Genomic DNA, 19,970 nt, shown 5'->3' on the forward strand with positions numbered 1-19,970 from the left:
CTCACCTACCCCTAAACTCCTATAAATAGAAGCCTTCCTAAGACATTTAGGAGGAGACACACAGACAGGGACAGACAGGACTGAGACAGAAGGAAGAAGATATCTTGAGTTCAGAAATCCAGAAGCTCTGCCGGAATCAAACCCCGAAGCCTCCAAGAACTTCAAGAACTTCAACCTCGAATGCAAACAACATTCGAAGCAAAATCATCCAAACTACTCGTCCAGATCTCAAAGTCCACCGGAATCAAGCTCAAAAGCCTCCAGAAACCTCAACAAACTACAAATTGGTGAAGCTCTACGGATTCAAGCCTCCAAAGCCCCGAAGAACTTCCACCACAAACCTTCAAATACGAAGAACAATCAAAGAGGAATCATCCAAATCATATTCCTAAATCTCAAAGTTCACTGGAATCAAGCTTAAAAGCCTCCGGAAACCTCAACAAACCACAAATTGGTGAAGCTCTACGGATTCAAGCCTCCAAAGCCCCGAAGAACTTCCACCACAAACCTTCACACACGAAGAACACACGAAGAACACACGAAGAACACGAAGAACACACGAAGAACACGAAGAACACGAAGAACAAAGAATTTCTAACAAGCTCATAGCTAGAGATTCATTGTAATTCCGTTTCAAAGATCTTCGATCCATTCCTCAGCCAAATTGAAGAATATCTTATGTTCAAATCAAAATCACATTACCACAATTCCAATCAATAAATCTTTCAAGGAGATCGAATCAGAGGATCACTCCTTTGTAATTACAGAGAATTGTACCACACATTTATCAATACAAATTCGTATTTGCGAAACTATTTTACTTGTTTGATTTATTTCGAACTAAGAAATTTAGTCGTCTACAAATTCTGGCACGCCCAGTGGGACCTCTCTGCCTCTCATCTCATTCTCCTTCAAAGAAAAAAATCTTCATCATCTTGCTACCAACTTCAATGGCCTCTAGCAAGAACATTCAAGCTTCAACAATAGCTACTTCAATTAAACTTGGTACGGCTACCACCAACAGTTGCATTGGAGCAATCAATTGTAGCCAATCTAAAGCTCACAATAAGCTTCAATCTCAATCAACCAAGGAAGCCAAGGTCCAGACAATCATCTCCTTAGACCCTCTTAAAAGAAACAAGGTCATCAACAAGGACATCTCCATCTTGGAACACCACAAGTATGGGGGCAAATCCCCTTCTTCCTCCACAAGAAGCTGGTCGCACGATTTCTCTCTCATCAAAGGGAACCCAAAAGATGAGATTTCACGTGCTCACTTCAATTCAATTCCTTCTCCATCATCTGTGGAAGTTGTGTCAGTCATGATGACTAACACCTCTACCATGGAAGAAAAGATGGCTGAAATGGAACAAAGGGTCGTCCTTCTCACAAAAGCACTTGAAGATAAGGACCTCCAAATTGCAACTTTAATGAACAAACTCGAAGTACAAGATCTTGGTGAATCAAGCCATGGTCATAAATTCGCATCTGCAAAGGATGATGAAGGGAAAGAAATTGAAAACACTCCCCGACAAGAACAATCCACCTCAATGGCCTCAATATCTGTCCAACAACTGCAGGACATGATAACGAACACCATACGAGCACAATATGGAGGTTCTTCCACACATTCTCTCATGTATTCAAAACCTTATACGAAGCGCATTGACAATATGAGAATGCCAAATGGGTATCAACCCCCCAAGTTCTTGCAATTCGATGGCAAGGGAAACCCTAAGCAACACATTGCTCACTTTGTAGAAACACCGTGAGAACGCAGGACTCAAGGAGGCCTCTTTGTAAAGCGGTTGTTCGTTCACTGAAAGGAAACGCCTTTGATTGGTATACAGACTTGGAACCTGAGTCGATTGATAGTTGGGATCAGTTGGAAAGGGAGTTCCTTAACCGGTTTTACAGCACGCGCCGCACGGTAAGCATGATGGAGCTTACCAATACTAAGCAGTGGAAAGATGAACCCGTTGTTGACTACATCAGTCGGTGGCGTTCTTTGAGTCTAGACTGTAAGGATAGACTTTCTGAAATATCTGCTGTAGAAATGTGCATCCAAGGCATGCATTGGGGACTTCTGTACATCCTACAAGGGGTAAAACCCCAAACATTCGAAGAATTGGCAACTCGTGCGCACGACATGGAATTGAGTATTTCTTGCCATGAAAATATGAAACCTCCCATACCTGAGGAAAGCAGAAAGGAAGTAAAGATGAATGACAGGAATACAAAAGGCAATCTCAAAGACCCAATAACTGTTAACACTACCATAGTTAAGGTTCCAAGGAGAGGAGCAAAGACAAATGAAAAACAACTTGGAGGATGGCAAAAGAACGAAGTGCGTCGTCTGACCTTTAAGGAATGAGAGCAAAAATCATATTCGTTCCCCGATGAAGATGTGCCAAACATCTTAGAACAACTACTGCAATTAACGCTGATTAAATTGTCAGAATGCAAGCGACCAGAAGACATAGGGAAAGTTGATGACCCTAACTACTGTAAATATCATCACATCATTGGCCACCCAATTCAAAAATGCTTCGTCTTCAAAGAACAAATCATGAAGCTTGCCAAAGAAAACAAGATTGATCTAGACCTTGATGAAGTTGTTGGGTCAAACCATGTGACCGTTGCTTGTGATGTACTTCCAACTCTCAGGCAAAGGGCAAACACCAATAAGGCTTACAAATTGATTGACAATAAGGGTGTAAGGATCGGCCCCATCAATGGGAAGTTCCTCAAACGCTTCTATGCTTGAAAATCAAGAATTGCTCCTCGGTAAGAGCTTAAACTACCCACTGCAGCACTACAAGAGTACATGATGTTTTTCCATTACCTTTGAAAGTGCACCAATAAGGAGAAATTAATCCCACTTTATGTCACCATTTGTGAGTGTGGCGTAGTGGTTGGATGTCCATGTCACCCTTGAGGCCAAGGTCTCGGGTTCGATTAGAGATGATACCCACTATTGCACAATTGGTACCCATGAAATGCCGTGGGGTGTAGGGCAAGGATTACACACGTGAGCCCTCCCTTTTTGTAAAAAAAAAACAAAAAAAAAAAAAAAAAAAAAAAAAAAAAAAAACAAAGCAAAAGAAAAAAAACAAAGCAAAAGAAAAAAAAACAAAGCAAAAGAAAAAAAAAACAAAACAAAAAAAAAAATCATCAAAAAACAAAACAAAAGAAAAAAAATCATCATCAAAAACAAAGCAAAAGAAAAATTAAAAAAATTTTGGTTGAACTACGTAAATGACTTGATCCCTCTCCAGGGTACGTAGGCAGCTTAGTACTTTTCACTAAGTTCAGTCACATAAAAAGAAGAAGGATTGTCAGTCTAGCTTGAAGAGTTTGTCCAAAGGTCGTCAACATGCTTTCAAGAACCCTTTGATTGGCAAGGCGTCGCTTGAGATCAATCAATTGCTCACTATATGATGTTCAAAGATCATTGTGGTAGAAAGTGATAGCTGCAAAGAATTGGTGTTACGTAGCTTTCCTTGAAATAATGATAACTTGATTCTCGGTTGTGGAGTAAAATAAAATCTTCAACCTCTGTTGCAAGGAATGGAGTCTGCATGGCATTGCTCATCTTTTGTGGACATATTCTCACGTCTCTGAAGTATACTTTGCATCACTTATCTCCTGGGGGCATCTTTTTTGTACCTTTCAAGTCTAGGCTATATTGTCTCTCTTCTAGGATGTGTCACTTCACAACTCTGAAATTCGAACCACATCATCTCCCTTCTGAGTGGTGTTGTTTCACATCAAGTCTCTAAAATCTGGACAATGTCACCTTCCTCCAACATCTGAAGTTGATGTTGCATCATCTCTCCTCTAAGGGCATGTTCGTGCAAATGTCAAAATCATGGCGGCATTCTTCTCACATCTTCAAGGTTTTATTGGCATCTCTTTGCATCCTCAAAGTCTTGATGGGAGCTTCTTGAAACTTCAAGCTTCATTATAAAGGCCAATATTAGTGCAGCTTCTGTGCAAATGAAGTGTTGACGTAGCTTCATGGCAAAGATGAATGTTGGCATAGCTTCTGTGCAAATGGAGTGTTGACACGATTTCATAGCAAAGATGAATGTTGGCATAGCTTCTGTGCAAATGGAGTGTTGACGTAGCTTCATGGCAAAGATGAATGTTGGCATAGCTTCTGTGCAAATGGAGTGTTGACACGACTTCACGCCAAAGATAAATGTTGGCATAGCTTCTGTGCAAATGAAGTGTTGACGTAGCTTCATGGCAAAGATGAATGTTGGCATAGCTTCGTGCAAATGGAGTGTTGACACGACTTCATAGCAAAGATGAATGTTGGCATGGCTTTTGTGCAAATGAAGTGTTAACGTAGCTTCATAGCAAAAATAAATGTTGGCATGGCTTCGTGCAAATGGAGTGTTGACACGATCGCATGACAAAAATGGATGTCGGCACGACTTAAATATATAACTATTGGCCCATCTTCGATGCAAATGAAGTGTTGACGTAGCTTCATGGCAAAGATGAATGTTGGCATGGCTTTTGTGCAAATGAAGTGTTGACGTAGCTTCATAGCAAAGATGAATGTTGGCATGGCTTTTGTGCAAATGAAGTGTTGACGTAGCTTCATAGCAAAGATGAATGTTGGCATGGCTTCTGTGCAAATAAAGTGTTGACGTAGCTTCATGGCAAAGATGAATGTTGGCATAGCTTTTGTGCAAATGAAGTGTTGACGTAGCTTTATGGGCGATAGCATTATTGTCTAGCTGAATATCCTTATGGAAACGTCGTTGCAAAGACGAATATCACTAAAAGATTGTTGATGCAAGAAAAGAATGTAACAACATGAAGGCATACGTCCTTGCAACGTTGCTATCAATGAAATACAAAGTCACCAAATGAAGGCAAACACTTCTATGAGAACGTCAGCGTGAAGTTTGATATCAAAACCCAAAGATCAAGGAAACTGAGCTGCAAAACAAAAACAAGCAACAACAAAAAAAGCGAAGTCAGAAGAAAATCTCATTGCATGGCTAAACAAAGGATAAAAGAAAAAGAAAAAAAAAATCTTAAAAGCTGGAGAAGAAGACTGAAGGCTGGTTCTTGCCCGATCTTCGAATCCTTGAAATAAAGCATCATGATTCCCTGAAAAAAAAAAAAAAAAAAAAAAAAAAAAAAAAAAAAAAAAATTTAAAATTTTAATAATAATAACAAATAAATAAATGAATTTAAAATAATAATAATAATAATAATAATAAAATAAAATCTCTACACTTTTATTCAGAAGATTACACTTTGAATAAATGTATGCATGCCCGTAGGGCTTTATATAGAAAATTTCTGGGATAAACAGACAAGAAAAAAGGAGGAGAAGTAACAAAGTTCAACAATCAAAGCTTCCCTTCCAGAATTTTCAAATCTCCTGTCAGAGCAGCCACCATAATGTCTTCATCCTGTCAGAGCAGCCACCATAATGTCTTCATCCTGTCAGGGCAGCCACCATAATGTCTTCATCCTGTCAGGGCGGCCACCAGAATTTCTGCATCATGTCCAGGCGGCCACTGCAAAATTAGACCAAAGAAAAAGCCATAAGTCCAACAAAGACCCACGACTTTCTCGACCAAATTTGTGAAAATCCAGACTTTATTTCACAAAACTGATACCACCATTAGAGCTATCGGCCTTCGATCTACAAAACCTGAAATTTTTAGGTCCAAACGATGAGCCATGCGCCACCACGCGCCACCACGCGCTCGCGATGACCACCGGTTTAGTCCATCAAAACTGTGCAAATCTGTGCACAATTTCACAAAACAGACCACATAGCAGTCTTCTACGGCCTAAAAGCTACAAGATGTGAAAATTTCAAGCCCAAACGATGGGCCACGCTCCGCCACGCGCCGCCAGAATGTCCGGCGATCCCAGCTTCAGGTGCACGCGCTCCCACGCGCCGCAAGAAGATTCCACGCGCTCCCACGCGCCGGTGATTTCTCACGCGCGTGCACGCGCCACGCGTGACACGCGCTCCAGGCTGATGACGTCACGGATGACGTCATCCTCCTCGGCCCGGTCCAACCCGCTTAGACCCGGTTCGACCCGACCCGGATCCGGACCGCCTGAAAAAAAAAAAAAAAAAAAAAAAAAAAAAAAAAAAAAAAAACTTGGCAAATTAAGTATTTAACTTGGACTTTGACCAAAAAGTCAAAATTTTCAAAACAAACCTGTCCTCCGATTTTTTTCACGTACTTTTCGATTTTGAGATTAGTTTAACTTAGGGAGGCTTCGAAAATTGCACGGATCTAGTTTCTAAAAAAATTGACTTTTGCACACGCAATTTTGACCAAAAGTCAAAATTTTTAAGATTGACCTATCTTGTTCACTCTTTCGTGTACTTTCCAATTTTTGGGTCTATTTATTCATTTGAGAATCCAAAATTGCTCAAATCTTGTGATTCTCCAAATTTATTGGCTTTGATGTAAACTTTGACCAAAGATCAAGATGTTCAAGCAAAACTTGTCCTATCAGGTTTTAGCAGATTTTGATTTTGAAATCTAGGTATTTGTTTTGGAACAAAAGCTACATCCACTTCTCCAGAAATCCGCGGTGTCCAAAATTTAAGCTCTCGAAGATCGTAATTTGAGACCCGTCCATTTGGTACGGATTCCTTCGAAATTATCCTCCAGACTTGATCGAAGGCTCCCCTTTCAAAAGCGAGACGAACTCTCGCAGTATGTCTCGAAATTGAAATTACATTGGGTCGCTACTTCGGCTATTATTTTCGTCGGTGCCTACCGGTCTTGGCCTAACGTTCCCGTTCGGCGCCTACCATTCTCATCGCCGTTCCCATTCGGCGCCTACCATTCTCGTCCACCATTCCCCAGAAGTCTCATCCGGCGTTCTTAAACCACCCGCTACCGATTACCATCTCTTCACTATAAATAGGAGGGCAGGATACTGTTAAATCCATCAAGAAAAAAAAACATGTGAGTCATGAAATGAAGATTTGCTTCTTTCAAATTTTCAAATCCTCGCTCACGGCCAGTTCTCACTATGGTCTCGTCATTCTCGATACGAGCAACCAAGATCACTTCATGATCGATTTGAAATCAACCCCTTCATGGTTCGGTAGTAACCCTTCTCACAACATCATCCTTTGTTTTAGGATTCAAACAAATTTTGTTTCCTCGCATAATGACCACGTTTGTTCATAGAGTTATTCATAACAAGGTCGGCATCGTTGTTCCATGCTTTCTTGGATTTGGTTCACTAGGAAATCCAAGTCCGGCGAAGACACCCGTTCTTGAGACCGAGCTTCCATAGTCTCTCTTCTTGTTTGGTCTCCCGATAGAAGCGGTGGTTCGGAACAAACGGCAACTTAGCTGGTTTCTAAAACCGAGGATCACAAGTTAGCTCCATCTTTCATTTGTTATGCTTTCCCAATAAAGTTGCATCCAAGTGAAGATGGTAAGAAGTGTTGGGGTATCCTACAAATTGTCTCCCATCCAACACTTGTGATGACCTCCAAGGTACCGGCTCATCGAGAAATTAGCCTTTGGTGTCGGTGAAGGGTCCCCAAAGCCTCATTCCATGTTTCCACCGGCATGGGGTCCAAAGGTCATCATTGCTTGGTACCACTGAAAACACACTTTACGGAATTACTCCAACTTAAGATCGGCTTGAAGAATTTGAAAATATACTTCGAAATTACTTCAACTTAATGTCCGTCGGTATGGTCCGGATTACACGGGGCGCATTCAACGACTGGCGACGGACATCATTCGGCATGCGGCCGGTCCCGCATCCGAAGGTGTACTTCCCGAGAGGCATCTACACCGAGAGAGTCCCCAACATGCGGGGTCGGGGCCATGGTGTCGTATGTCTCACCCATCCTTTGCTTCATCACTATCTTCTTCACCATCAACATCGACAAACCCAAAACACTTTTAAATTACTGACTTAACACGAGTGATGCGATAACGCAAGCACATTCAACCACACTCCCCACTGTTCTTTACATGTAATCCAGTATACCCTTGGATATAACTTCACCGGAAGTCCTTAAAAATAAGAGGCTAGCTCCGAGCTGCATGCTGTATGCCAACATACTCACCTCTTCTATCTTGACACCACTGTGATCGCCACCAACGATCCAAAATACTCTTCCGAAATTACCTCGGCTTAACATCTACCGAAATGTTTCAATCTTGCAAGTACATCCAACTTCTTGCAAATAACTTTCCAGCCCCACCAACCCACTCAAGTACCATTGAATACTTTCTTCGGAAATTACTTTGACTTAACCTTTGCTCGAAAGCTCGGTCACACGAGTACATTCAAATACGGGCGGATCCCTTCTCGGTCTCATCAAAACCTTTCATATGGGTGGGTCTACTCTTGCAATTACTTCATCCTGCTAAAAGCTCCACCACCTTCGGCTATTTCACTAGAAGAGTCAAGTATAAAAAGGAATCCACTTTCTTTCAAGACTCGTTCATTCACCACACTCTAAAAGCGTATTGCATGAACGAGTCTCGAGGGGGCATTTGTAGAGAGGGAAAATTCCCGACCTATCACAAGCGACACATCATACTACCAAGTCCACAAAATACAACCAATTACAAAGCGCCACGTATTCTTGCTAGGTTTTGCCATCGCTATTCGAAACCAATAGAAATTTGCCAAGTGTCATTGAAATAAAGGCATGAAGCTGCATCGGCGGGTGTAAGCAATGACACGCGGCTTCCGCACGTGTAAGCGGTGACACGAGCACTCGGCACATGTAAGCGATGACACGGGCGGCCTCGCACGTGTAGCGGTGACACGAAGCACTCGGCACATGTAAGCGATGACACGCAGCGGCCCTCGCACGTGTAAGCGGTGACACAAGCACTCGGCACGTGTAAGCGATGACATAAGCGGACCAATCAAGCTCCGCCACGTGTCACTCGCCTACCCCTAAACTCCTATAAATAGAAGCCTTCCTAAGACATTTAGGAGGAGACACAGAACGGGGACGAGACGGGGCGAGACGGAAGGAAGAAGATATCTTGAGTTCGGAAATCCGGAAGCTACTGCGGAATCGAACGAAGCCTCCAAGAACTTCAAGAACTTCAACCTCGAATGCAAACAACATTCGAAGCAAAATCATCCAAACTACTCGTCCGGATCTCAAAGTCCACTAGGAATCAAGCTCGAAAGCCTCCGAAACCTCGACAAACTACAAATTGGTGAAGCTCTACGGATTCAAGCCTCGAAAGCCCAGAAGAACTTCCACCACAAACCTTCAAAATACGAAGAACAATCAAAGAGGAATCATCCAAATCATATTCCTAAATCTCAAAGTTCACTTTGGAATCAAGCTTAAAAGCCTCAGGAAACCTCAACAAACCACAAATTGGTGAAGCTCTACGGATTCAAGCCTCCAACCCGAAGAACTTCCACCACAAACCTTCACACACGAAGAACACACGAAGAACACACGAAGAACACGAAGAACACACGAAGAACACGAAGAACACGAAGAACAAAGAATTTCTAACAAGCTCATAGCTAGAGATTCATTGTAATTCCGTTTCAAAGATCTTCGATCCATTCCTCAGCCAAATTGAAGAATATCTTATGTTCAAATCAAAATCACATTACCACAATTCCAATCAATAAATCTTTCAAGGAGATCGAATCAGAGGATCACTCCTTTGTAATTACAGAGAATTGTACCACACATTTATCAATACAAATTCGTATTTGCGAAACTATTTTACTTGTTTGATTTATTTCGAACTAAGAAATTTAGTCGTCTACAAATACTGTAACAAAATAATTTTTAAATATATAAATAGTGCTGTGAGACCTAGTTTTAAAGTTGTTTTTGTTGAAAAAAGTAGTTTGTGGGTCCTGTGAACAGTGCACGAGACCCACTAAAAACAAAAACATTGAGTCTGGAAAATGCAAATTGCACTTACTAAACCCAGCCTAGTAATTTTTGAATTGAGAGAAAAGCCAAAACTATGTCATTTTAGAAAGGTCCGTTCAAATTGCAAGGAATTGACTAAGTAGTTCCTAAGGTCTCATGAATGATATTCATGAGGTTTCGAAACTTCTTACCAACATTTTAAGACCACTCCTATGAGATTCTTACTTGCAATAACCTGGCGTGTACGCCATACACACAAGGGAATGTTTGAATATTCTAAGGTCTAGATACCCTTATTTTTTTTTTTTTAAAAGTCAAATATGAAACCTAATTAAAATAACAAAAGTAAACTTTAAGAGACCAAAAAAGACAATTTACCAAAATTTAAAGGTATATAATTTAATATTCTTGCATTGCCAAAACTATGTACAAGGGACACAATTTTAGAATCCTATTTTAAAATAACTGTGAAGCATACAATGATACAAATGAATTTTCCTGTGGCCTAGTGACATGGAAAACTAGATATATGTAACAAAATTTTAGAAAAGGACTCCTAAATCCTAATTACCCAATCTACAGTCAACTTATCAAGTCTTGGAAATGTTTCTTCTCAAAAAAAAAAAAAAAAAGTCTTCTGGAAGTGTTCTTGAAGGGCCAGGCTCATCCTCGGGTCTTTGTCTTTGACCACAAATTGACTAAATCCGATCCAAGTATGCGTGTAAACAGCAAGAAAAAACCCGCCCCCAGCCAAATAAATGAATTCGATGATCAGATGGTAATAATGAGAGAGTCCAAATCCGAATATCCAAATCAACTGATCTCCCATGCCTGTGGACCCCACCTTTTTCTACGTGTCAACCTCCAATACTATCCACTTCGTTTTTGCCAACCCGTCCAAAATCTTTTTAACCTAGAAACGCGGACACATCAGTTTTCTCAATAAATTTTTCAATTGTTAAGTTGACGGGTTAATATTAATTATTCCATTAATATTGATTATTCCCACCTAAGTGTATTGTCACTAATACTACTTTATTATTTACTATTAATCTATTTGCTCCTTATAATTGTAAAATTTTAAATTAGCTGAATCCTTAAAAATATTTATTTAAAAAATATCTTTAGAAACTTCTTATAACTCAAAGCAAAAAAGTTGATTTATTTTTTACCGCCTTTTATATTTTCTATAAAGTAATTTCAAATTTTAATTAAAATTTATTTTTAAAAAAATACATAAAAAATTAGACTAAAAAATAATTAAAAAATATTATTTTTAAATAAAAAATAATTACAAGAAATTATTAGGAGTAGATTCAAATTAAAACTCCTCCCAAGTATGACTTCTTTTATTATTAAAAAAAAAAAAAAATTATATCAAGCCGATTCCACCATAAAAAGCGAACATTTGCTTCGTCACCTTCCAATTTTCTCTCTTTCTCTCTCGAATCCAATTCCGGTAAGTTTGATTAAAATCACCAATTTGCTCCAAATTTCTCTCCCTACATATACTCACATCTCTATTGGTTTACCTCACAAATCTCTGCTTTTGGTTACATAATAATCAAATTCAAACCCTTGGATTTTTCATTCTATATCTCTATTTTTTTGTAAGCGAGATCAGCTAAAATCGTTAGCTTCGTTTTTCTTGTTGCTGTGAAATTTTGTCTTTGATTTGATCAGAGCGATTTAATATTCGATTATTTTGATAGGTTTAAGCTGAAAGTGGAGGAGAATCAGCGTGAAAAGTAAGCTTCAAATTTATCGAATATTCCTCATAGCGTTCGTTCTTATAGTGATTTTCGTTTCGGTTCTCTGCGTCCAAAAAAATGTCGAGCGGTTCCGTTAGAAGAGTATCGCGCCAAGATATACAAGTGGTAAGCTTTTCAGATTGAATTTCTTTTTTCTTTTTTCTTTTTTTTTTCCGTTTAAAAAAATAGTGATTTTAATTAGTAAAAAGTAATTATATAGGTTTATACTTCTTCTAATTGCTCCTTTTTGTGTATTTTGATTATTTGTTTTTAAAATTCTTTGAGTAATTGACTTGTTTAGTTCTGAATAATGATTGTTTTTCCTCATCTTTTGTATTGTGATTTCATTAATTTTTTTTTTTTTAAATTTGTATTGTGATGTGTGTTTGTGGTACTATTATTGCTTAGGTTTAGAGAAATCGGAATATTAGCTTAATTATAATTTTCATTTTTTTTAATTAATTTTTTTTTGAATTTAATTAAATTTTTTTTATTTTGTGTGTCTATGTATGTATGATATAAGGGGATATGGATTGAGATTTTCTAGATTTCTTAGGGTAACTCTGTTATAGAATTATTAAAATCTTAGCTAAACAGATGTTAAATGGGAGAATTGTACTGTATCTTGTGTTTTTCGAAGCCTGTATTTGCATGTGTTTTAATTTTACCAATTTGTTCATGAATAAATCAATCGAAATAAACGATTTTTATGGGTACCATACCCTAGAGTTACCATAGAACCTTGATAAAAATGTTAAAGGTTGTACCGGGTGCAACAAAACTCCCAAATCTGTGGAGTCTAGAAGAGGTGATTGGTAGGTAGTCTTACCACATGCACACCCCACGACATATGCAGCTTTGGGTGGAAGGCACTTGCTATCGCACCAAAGTTTGACCCCCCTTTTTTATAATTCAATAGTGGGGGATGGGGCGATTTGAACCCTGAGCTCTTGGGATGAACCCTACTGTAGAATGTTGATGACATGGAAAAATGTAAACCATGCTTTTAGTCCATGTATTGTATATAAGAAAAATAATCTGGCTGTCCTGATCTCTTTTATTTCCTTTTTCGGGGGCATACATGCCTTGATTTTTCAGGTGCAAAATCTTATAGAGCGATGTCTTCAACTGTACATGAATCAGAAGGAGGTTGTGGAAACTCTATTGGATCAAGCAAAAATAGAGCCTGGTTTTACAGAGCTTGGTAATTATGTATACTTTTTTAAAAGTTGTCATTATTTTCATTTATTTATGTGTTCTGAAACATATACTAGTAGGTTTTATTTGTTCAAGCAATATATGGAGATTTCTTGCATAATCAATATTAAAAAAAACTGCATCATAATAAATTAATACAGTGTAATTTTTTTGATAATTAAGTTAATTTTAGAAGAGTTAGAAAATTAACTCTTTAAATTGCATAGCTTCAATTTTGTTTTTTCTTTTTTTTTTTTTTTTTTTTTTTGAAGGAAGAAAAAAGGAGAAATAATAGCATGTTGAAGACCAATTTTGATCAAGTATCATTGGCCTATTGCCCAAACAACTTGTTTAGTTTGCATTTTGAACCTTGCTATTCATGCTTCTTTTATGGCTTTCTTTTATATTATTAATTCTAATATTCAAGATGACCATAGCTCATGCTCATGTAATTGTGTTATATGGTTACCAAGTAAGTTTGAACTTTGAAATCTAAAAGAATTTTTTGCTCATTGTCCTACTTGGATATTGAGTCATCAACCAACCTGTTTCAATCAGGAGTCATGAACCACTGCAAACTTATCACTCCTTTTATCTATAAAGATAGGACTTCTTCAGAAATATAGGTTTGCTCAGCCCTTCAACCTAATCCAATATCTTATCTTTCCCCAGAGCTTTATACTTACTTCTCCTTGCCAGTCAACTTAAGCAAATAAACCCAGTGCAGTTGCAGCTGCTCAAACAATTTCTTTCAAAAGAAGAGCAAGCAAGATAAGGCTTTTGTATTATTGATTTATAAATCAATGATGAGAAATCACATCCATGCACCCACAGTTTTTAGTGGATTCAAAAAAAGAAAATTTATATTTCTGAAAGCTTTTTTTTCCCACCCAATTTTATTTACAGTTGTTATGCATTTGCTGTGTCCTTCTCCCTTTCACAAACTTAATATCTTGTTCGCTTTTCAGTTTGGCAGAAGCTAGAAGAAGAAAATCGAGATTTCTTCAGGGCTTATTATCTTAGATTGATGGTGAAGCAACAAATAAATGAATTCAACAGGTTGCTTGATCAACAGGTGCAGTTAATGCGTCAGATGCAATCAAGTGGAGTTGCTTCACTGCCTACCTCTAATGGATCTCATATCTCATCAAGTAAGACCTTTTCTAGTAGCTAGGGTTACTTATCAAAAAAAAAAAGTTTAGTAACTAGGGTTATTTCTATAATCCCTAGAAGTCCATTTTGGCCCACAGCTTTACTTGTAGGTTTAGTTGTTCTAAGTTGCATTTTACTGCTCTCAGTTCCTTAGCAGCCCTGAATTGCATAATACTAGTCATTAAATTAATCCCAGGGGTAAATTTGTTTAGCATTTGCGTGGAATTTATGGCTGCTATGTAAGTGGGTTATGCATCTTTGTCTTTGGATAACATACAGTTTTCTCTGTCACATGAAAATAGAGAAGCCTTTTCACTTTGCTGCACTTATGAGATGAATATTATGGTTGGCCTAGAGAGTGTATTTCATCCCTAGCACATTTCATTTTCCCTGCTTCTTCTGTTGTTCTCTTTATTTTGGTCAATCTTGTATACTTGTTTACTAGAATATCACCCCATTTTCACTTCTCTAAATTTTCTTAGTAATATCTAGAGGAACTGGGACAGCCCCTAAAATTTCCTTCACTACTAAATTGCTTGCAAGTGTCACAGAAGACAATACATTCTGACAAATTAAATGTCTTATTTATGACTATTCTTTTGAATCTTCAAAGCCTCTAGTTTTGGCGTGCATAGGTGGACTGGAGAAAAGGAAGAGGGGTTCATGTTGACCCACCATTTTGTACCAGCTTTTTTATCTCCCTTAATTATTATTATTACTATGAACTATGTACCAGTAATTTTTAAGTTATGGTATATCTCTTGATTGCATTTCTTAGGGATTGGTATGGCTTATGGAATACTTAAAACCCTAAAATGTGGTTTAACAAAATATCTAAAAACTCAATGCTAGCCCTCTTTATCAAATGGCTCTTGCTGTATAAGCTTGAGAATTTGTGTGAAGTAGAATATTTATCAAAAAATATTTGTGTGAAGTAGAATGATGCAAGAAATTCTATAGAGAGAGTGGAATAATCTTCAATTTTTATCTAATCTAACCGTGACATTAATTTTAGCTCACATGAACTTATAGCTCATCCTTGTTTTACTGTTATCAGTCTGGCACTGTTGCATTAATCTGGTGTGGAGCATGAGCAGTAATGCAGCTTAGTTAGGTTGGTTGGCTGTTTACGAGGGATTAATTTTCAAAAATCATAGCTGAGCAGTCTTATTAGTCTCTCTAGCTCTCTCTTACTCTCTCCCTAAATATTGATAAATATTATGTAGTTTCTCAACCTTTTTCAAGAGGATCCAGCATTTGTACCATAACAAAACCCTCAAAAGTTCTGAGATAGAACACAGGAGCTTGTTATTGTTAATAAATCCACATTGGTCAATAATCCAGAGATTGCTTACATAGCTGAAAATGCTGCACTTGTATGCGAAAAGTTTTTTAGAAGTTGGCACTCTGTTGAAATGTAGGCCTCCATTCTCAATGTATTAAATGGATTTTTTTTTCCCTAAAAGAGAACATCTCAGGAAGTCTGGATGCCAAACTAATGAAGTTGCTAGTGATTTATATAAAATTAGGATTACATGTTGGTTGTGTAGATGCCATAACATCATATTTCGACAGGATGAATGTCTAATAATTGTAAAACTATGCATGGAATACATCATATGCACATGCAAACTAAAGATTGACATGCTAATTATTGGAACTTATTGAAAACTGTGTTTCCTGATTTGTGCCCCCATAGTACATCCCCAATCGGTTTGGCACTTTTTCTATTATTAATAATATTCTTATGTTACTTATTAAAAAAAAAAACTTATTGAAAACTGATTGCTGCATTGGGTTTACAATGAATTGTAAAATATTTTTTCTTTAAAATGATACAGATGCATACGTACACCATGTGAACAACTTTATTTCGGTTGATAATGCTTTGTGAATAAGTGTTGATCAAGTTGGTGACAAAAGCAAGCATAGCATGTGATATAATTACAGGCACGTAGCCAACTTCATATGATGGGGAATTTGGCATTTTTTGGTGGGCTGGGTGGGGGCAAAGGAGGGGAGGTGGACATAATTTGGTCTTTCCTTTGTAATGCTGGGCTAATTTTGCTCAAAATGCCATATTTTAGTCTGTTACAGATTTATTGGATGGCCTGAGGACTGTTAAGGCACTTCAATTAATGTTTTCCTTGATCACTCATTTCCAGCACATACTTGTTATGGCATGTCATACTTTCATTAAATTGGCAACTGATAGTTACTTTATTTGACAGTGCACCAGAACTCAGCTTGCTATGGCCCAGAGCATACAGGACCAGCTGTGAAGGCAGAAAATATCCACCACCCTATTGGTTCCGGTTTGCCTAATGCATTTACTAATAATGGTGTGCCTAATGCATATACTAATGGTGGATCATTGTTGCACCCAAATATGCATGCTGCTGTTCAAATGCCTGCTCATTCTAGTAGGATTGATGCCCCACCAAATATGCTATCTGCTCAGAGCTCAAACTTGGGTATGATTCAAGGAATAAATGGCGGGATGATCAAATCAGAAACTGGATACTCTGGCAGTTCCTCTTACATGTTTGGCTCTGATGGAAATGTCCTGGAAATGCGTCCAACAATTGGGGATGCATCTGTTGCATCTTTCCCCAGTGTAGAGTCCAACTCACAACCCCTGAATGAACAAATTTTGGATATGGAATCTTCTTCTTTTGGATTTTTAGGCCAGATTCCTCGAAATTTCAGTCTCTCGGACCTGGCAGCAGACTTTTCTCAGAGTTCTGGTATGTGCTCTCTCTCTCTCTCTCATGAATGAATGAATGATGCGGGACAGCCTAGGCTTCACCACCTTAGAACAGTCCCACAGTTGTTTGGAATCACCACCAAATACAAACGCAATTTGCACGAATGAATACTCTTAATCAAAATAGTTTGAATACAAAATAAATTATCTGGAGCTTTATAGAGCTTCCAAGAAATAAGAGATAAAGATAAATGACTAATCCTAAGCTGAACTCAATTACTAATCCAAATACTAAACTAATCCCTATCTAAGAACATGAAATTTAATCCCTATCACATTTCAAAACAAGCAAAAACTTAAAATATAAAATTATCCAATGAAAATCCTAAATAAAATATTGAAATAATTTATGGTTGTGCTTTTGCATCAGTTTTTATATGCTCCTCTATTTTTGCTCAAGATTACTCTTCTAGTCAGTGAGGCAGCTGGAACTCAGCCAGTTTGAGTGGAACAACTGTTTTGTTTGTAAAATTCATCTGAGAAAGAATGAAAACCCTCTCAACCAAAAAAAAAAAAAAAAATGTAATACACAAAATTATAGACTGTTAGGTGGAATGCTGAATTGCTGATTGGGCTATGAGTTCAGTTGATGACATCAACTCAAAAGTTGGCCATTAACTGTGTGCATGAGTTTTTGTGTAGTTTTAACTAACTAAATTTATGAACAGGATCTTACTTTGTATTAGAACATGTATGTATCTAGGTGTATGCGTAGCTTTAATCATTCCAAGAACCTTGTATGTACGTTTAGTATTAATGTAATACATCTGGAAATTTCAGATATACTGGAGACTTACCCTCGATCACCTTTCCTAGCAACAGATTCAGAAAGCTTTCTCGATTCTCGTGACAGAGAACATCAAGGTTAGATTTTTGCCATATTTTTCATGTTTCATGTTTCAAAGGTTGAAACTGATATTGGTGTGTTGGCCTTACACTAGACAATAAAAGGTTGGAATCTATATCAGAGGGCTTGAGTTGTGAAGACTTTGGGAGTGAATAGTGAATAAGCTATATCTACCGGTCTGCTATTTGAGGTAGTTGCTGGGCTGCTTTCACTTATATGCCGTCACTATCTCTTCACAACGCAAATTGCCAGCTGTAGTTAAAAGCCCTTAGTCCTCGAAAATGCAATCCTGACACTCCTTAGTAATTTTGTGAGTCTTATAGCACAATTAACTGATCATCCTGTGTTTTATTGCTACAGGTCTAACAGGAACCCAAGGATAGAAGTGTCTGTACATAGCATTGTAGAATTGGAGAGACTGGATTTTAAATTCCTTGAAGGTATTAATTGGTGTGTAGAAGCTCATTGACGTTATGTATTGGTAAGAATCTACATTAGGAATGCTTCTGTAGGAAAAGCATTTGGGGGGAAGTTAAAACTGATGTTGAAAATAGGTTTTCAGTGACCATGAGAAGCTGATCTTACTGCACAGTCTGTGTCTCAGAAACAAATATTGGTACTTTGGTATGATGATGATAGATTTGTGGATAATCTTTACTATCCTTTCATTAGAATTAGAGGTTGACAGTTGTCAAGGACGTATAGATGCGTCTAAGGATCAAAATCTTCCATGTGCATTTTAAAGTTTTGATAATGTCTCTTATACGCAGTGCAATAAGAATGTGAATTGGATAACATGTGCTTCATGCATTTGAAAAGGCTTTTTATTCGTTGATTTGTGTATGTGTCTCATAAAAATTCTTTGGTAAAGTTTAATTCTCTGTGCCATTTGGTCTCGAGTTATCATGCTAACATGAAATCCTTAGAAAATTTGGATATAAAATTATTTACAGTTTTAGAATCCCTGAAAAAGTGAGACCCTTGCCACAAGCACACAAAAAAAAAAAAAAATGAGCAATGCTGTAGACAACAATTTTCACAATAAATTTTACACCCGTTGAGTTGGCAGGTTATTATTGATTGCACACTAGTGACGCTACTTTATTATCCACTATTAACAACTTGCCACTTCGTACAAGTATGAAATTTGTTATCAATTTTGGTGGGTCAATAAACTTACTCTAGAAAAAATCATGGAAAATTTCACTCTTTAGTACCATTGGGTAATTTTCAGTGAATTTTTCTGTGATTTTGTGCTGCTAGGTTTTCTGGAATAAGAAAATAAAACCTTATGGCATCAGTCAGTTGTTTTGCAGATTTGTGCCATGGGGAAAGGTAGGACGAGAAGTTGGACTAAAATGTAGAAACATTAATGAAATGAAAACAATTAAATAAATTGTTTTTTTGTGCTTACTCTTCCCAGTTTGTGGGATTCCAGTCATACATCACGCTTTTAAGCTGTCAATATGGACAAGAAGCTGAGTGGTATCATGGATTGACATCAGGTGCAATTGCTTTAGCAATTATATTACTTCTTTCACAAATCTTTTTACATTTTTAACTTTTAACTTTAACTTTAACTTTTTACATCTTTTTAATATTTTTTTATTTAATGGTTAAGATTGAAAGTTACTTTTTGTAACTCTTAATCTCCACCTTTCAATGCTATTGCATCAAGTGCAATATCCTAAATATTACACCTGATCTCAATCCGTGGGAACATGGGGTCTTCTGTCTCTCTGGCAAATAGTAGTTTTCCTATTTCCATAGCCAAAAAAAAAATTGATGGTAACAGTTTTATCAATGAATATTTGTTTATAGAATTAGGTTGACAAATTTGAATGGTAGGAAATTGATACTTTTCCAATAATACAAGTAAAAATTAACCGAGACTTCCATTGGCAAAACCACTCTCTTCATCTTCTCACTAGCTCACTTTCCACACCCTTCAAACTCAAAACAGTAACTCTTTCATTCAATTGTCACTTTAGAGCTATAGCTGATATGGTCTCTAGTTTGTACACAGATTGGGACAATCGGAATCTAACATCGACTCGAGCTAGTTTGGACTGTTCTGAACATGGCTCTAACCATTCACAAATTTGTATTTTTAGTGCAATTCAATCCTAATCAATTTTCGCTGTAAAAGTTCAATGCAGTTGTGTTGCTCTGATCTCGACTCGATTTTCACGCTGTATATGATACTATGATCTGCCAGTGAGATGAGAGAGAGCTAGCTATTGTATTATAGTGTATTATTTGGATTATGTAGTCAACCTCTTATATAGGAGTGGAAACCACTAATCTGGCATTCAACCCCTATCTATTACATCATAAAAAATGTTACCCAATGCGCTA

At 37.5% G+C, this 19,970-nt stretch overlaps 1 protein-coding gene across 2 annotated transcripts; it reads left to right on the forward strand.

Moving 5' to 3' along the window:
• Positions 1-11,235: 11,235 nt before the first annotated feature.
• On the forward strand, positions 11,236-18,407 carry LOC142609337 (uncharacterized). 2 transcript variants are annotated; one of them, XM_075780908.1, is made up of 8 exons: positions 11,236-11,357; positions 11,611-11,775; positions 12,748-12,853; positions 13,815-13,997; positions 16,230-16,745; positions 17,546-17,629; positions 17,707-17,802; positions 17,973-18,407. In XM_075780908.1, exons 2-7 carry the CDS (start codon positions 11,728-11,730, stop codon positions 17,766-17,768), a joined length of 999 nt encoding a protein of 332 aa, XP_075637023.1. In that variant the 5' UTR covers positions 11,236-11,357; positions 11,611-11,727; the 3' UTR covers positions 17,769-17,802; positions 17,973-18,407. The 2 variants fall into 2 exon arrangements, with proteins under 2 accessions (XP_075637023.1, XP_075637024.1); XM_075780909.1 differs by lacking the exon at positions 17,707-17,802.
• Positions 18,408-19,970: the final 1,563 nt, after the last annotated feature.

The sequence above is a fragment of the Castanea sativa genome, chromosome 9 (assembly GCF_040712315.1).
Source record: "Castanea sativa cultivar Marrone di Chiusa Pesio chromosome 9, ASM4071231v1".
NCBI classification, from domain to species: Eukaryota; Viridiplantae; Streptophyta; class Magnoliopsida; order Fagales; family Fagaceae; genus Castanea; species Castanea sativa.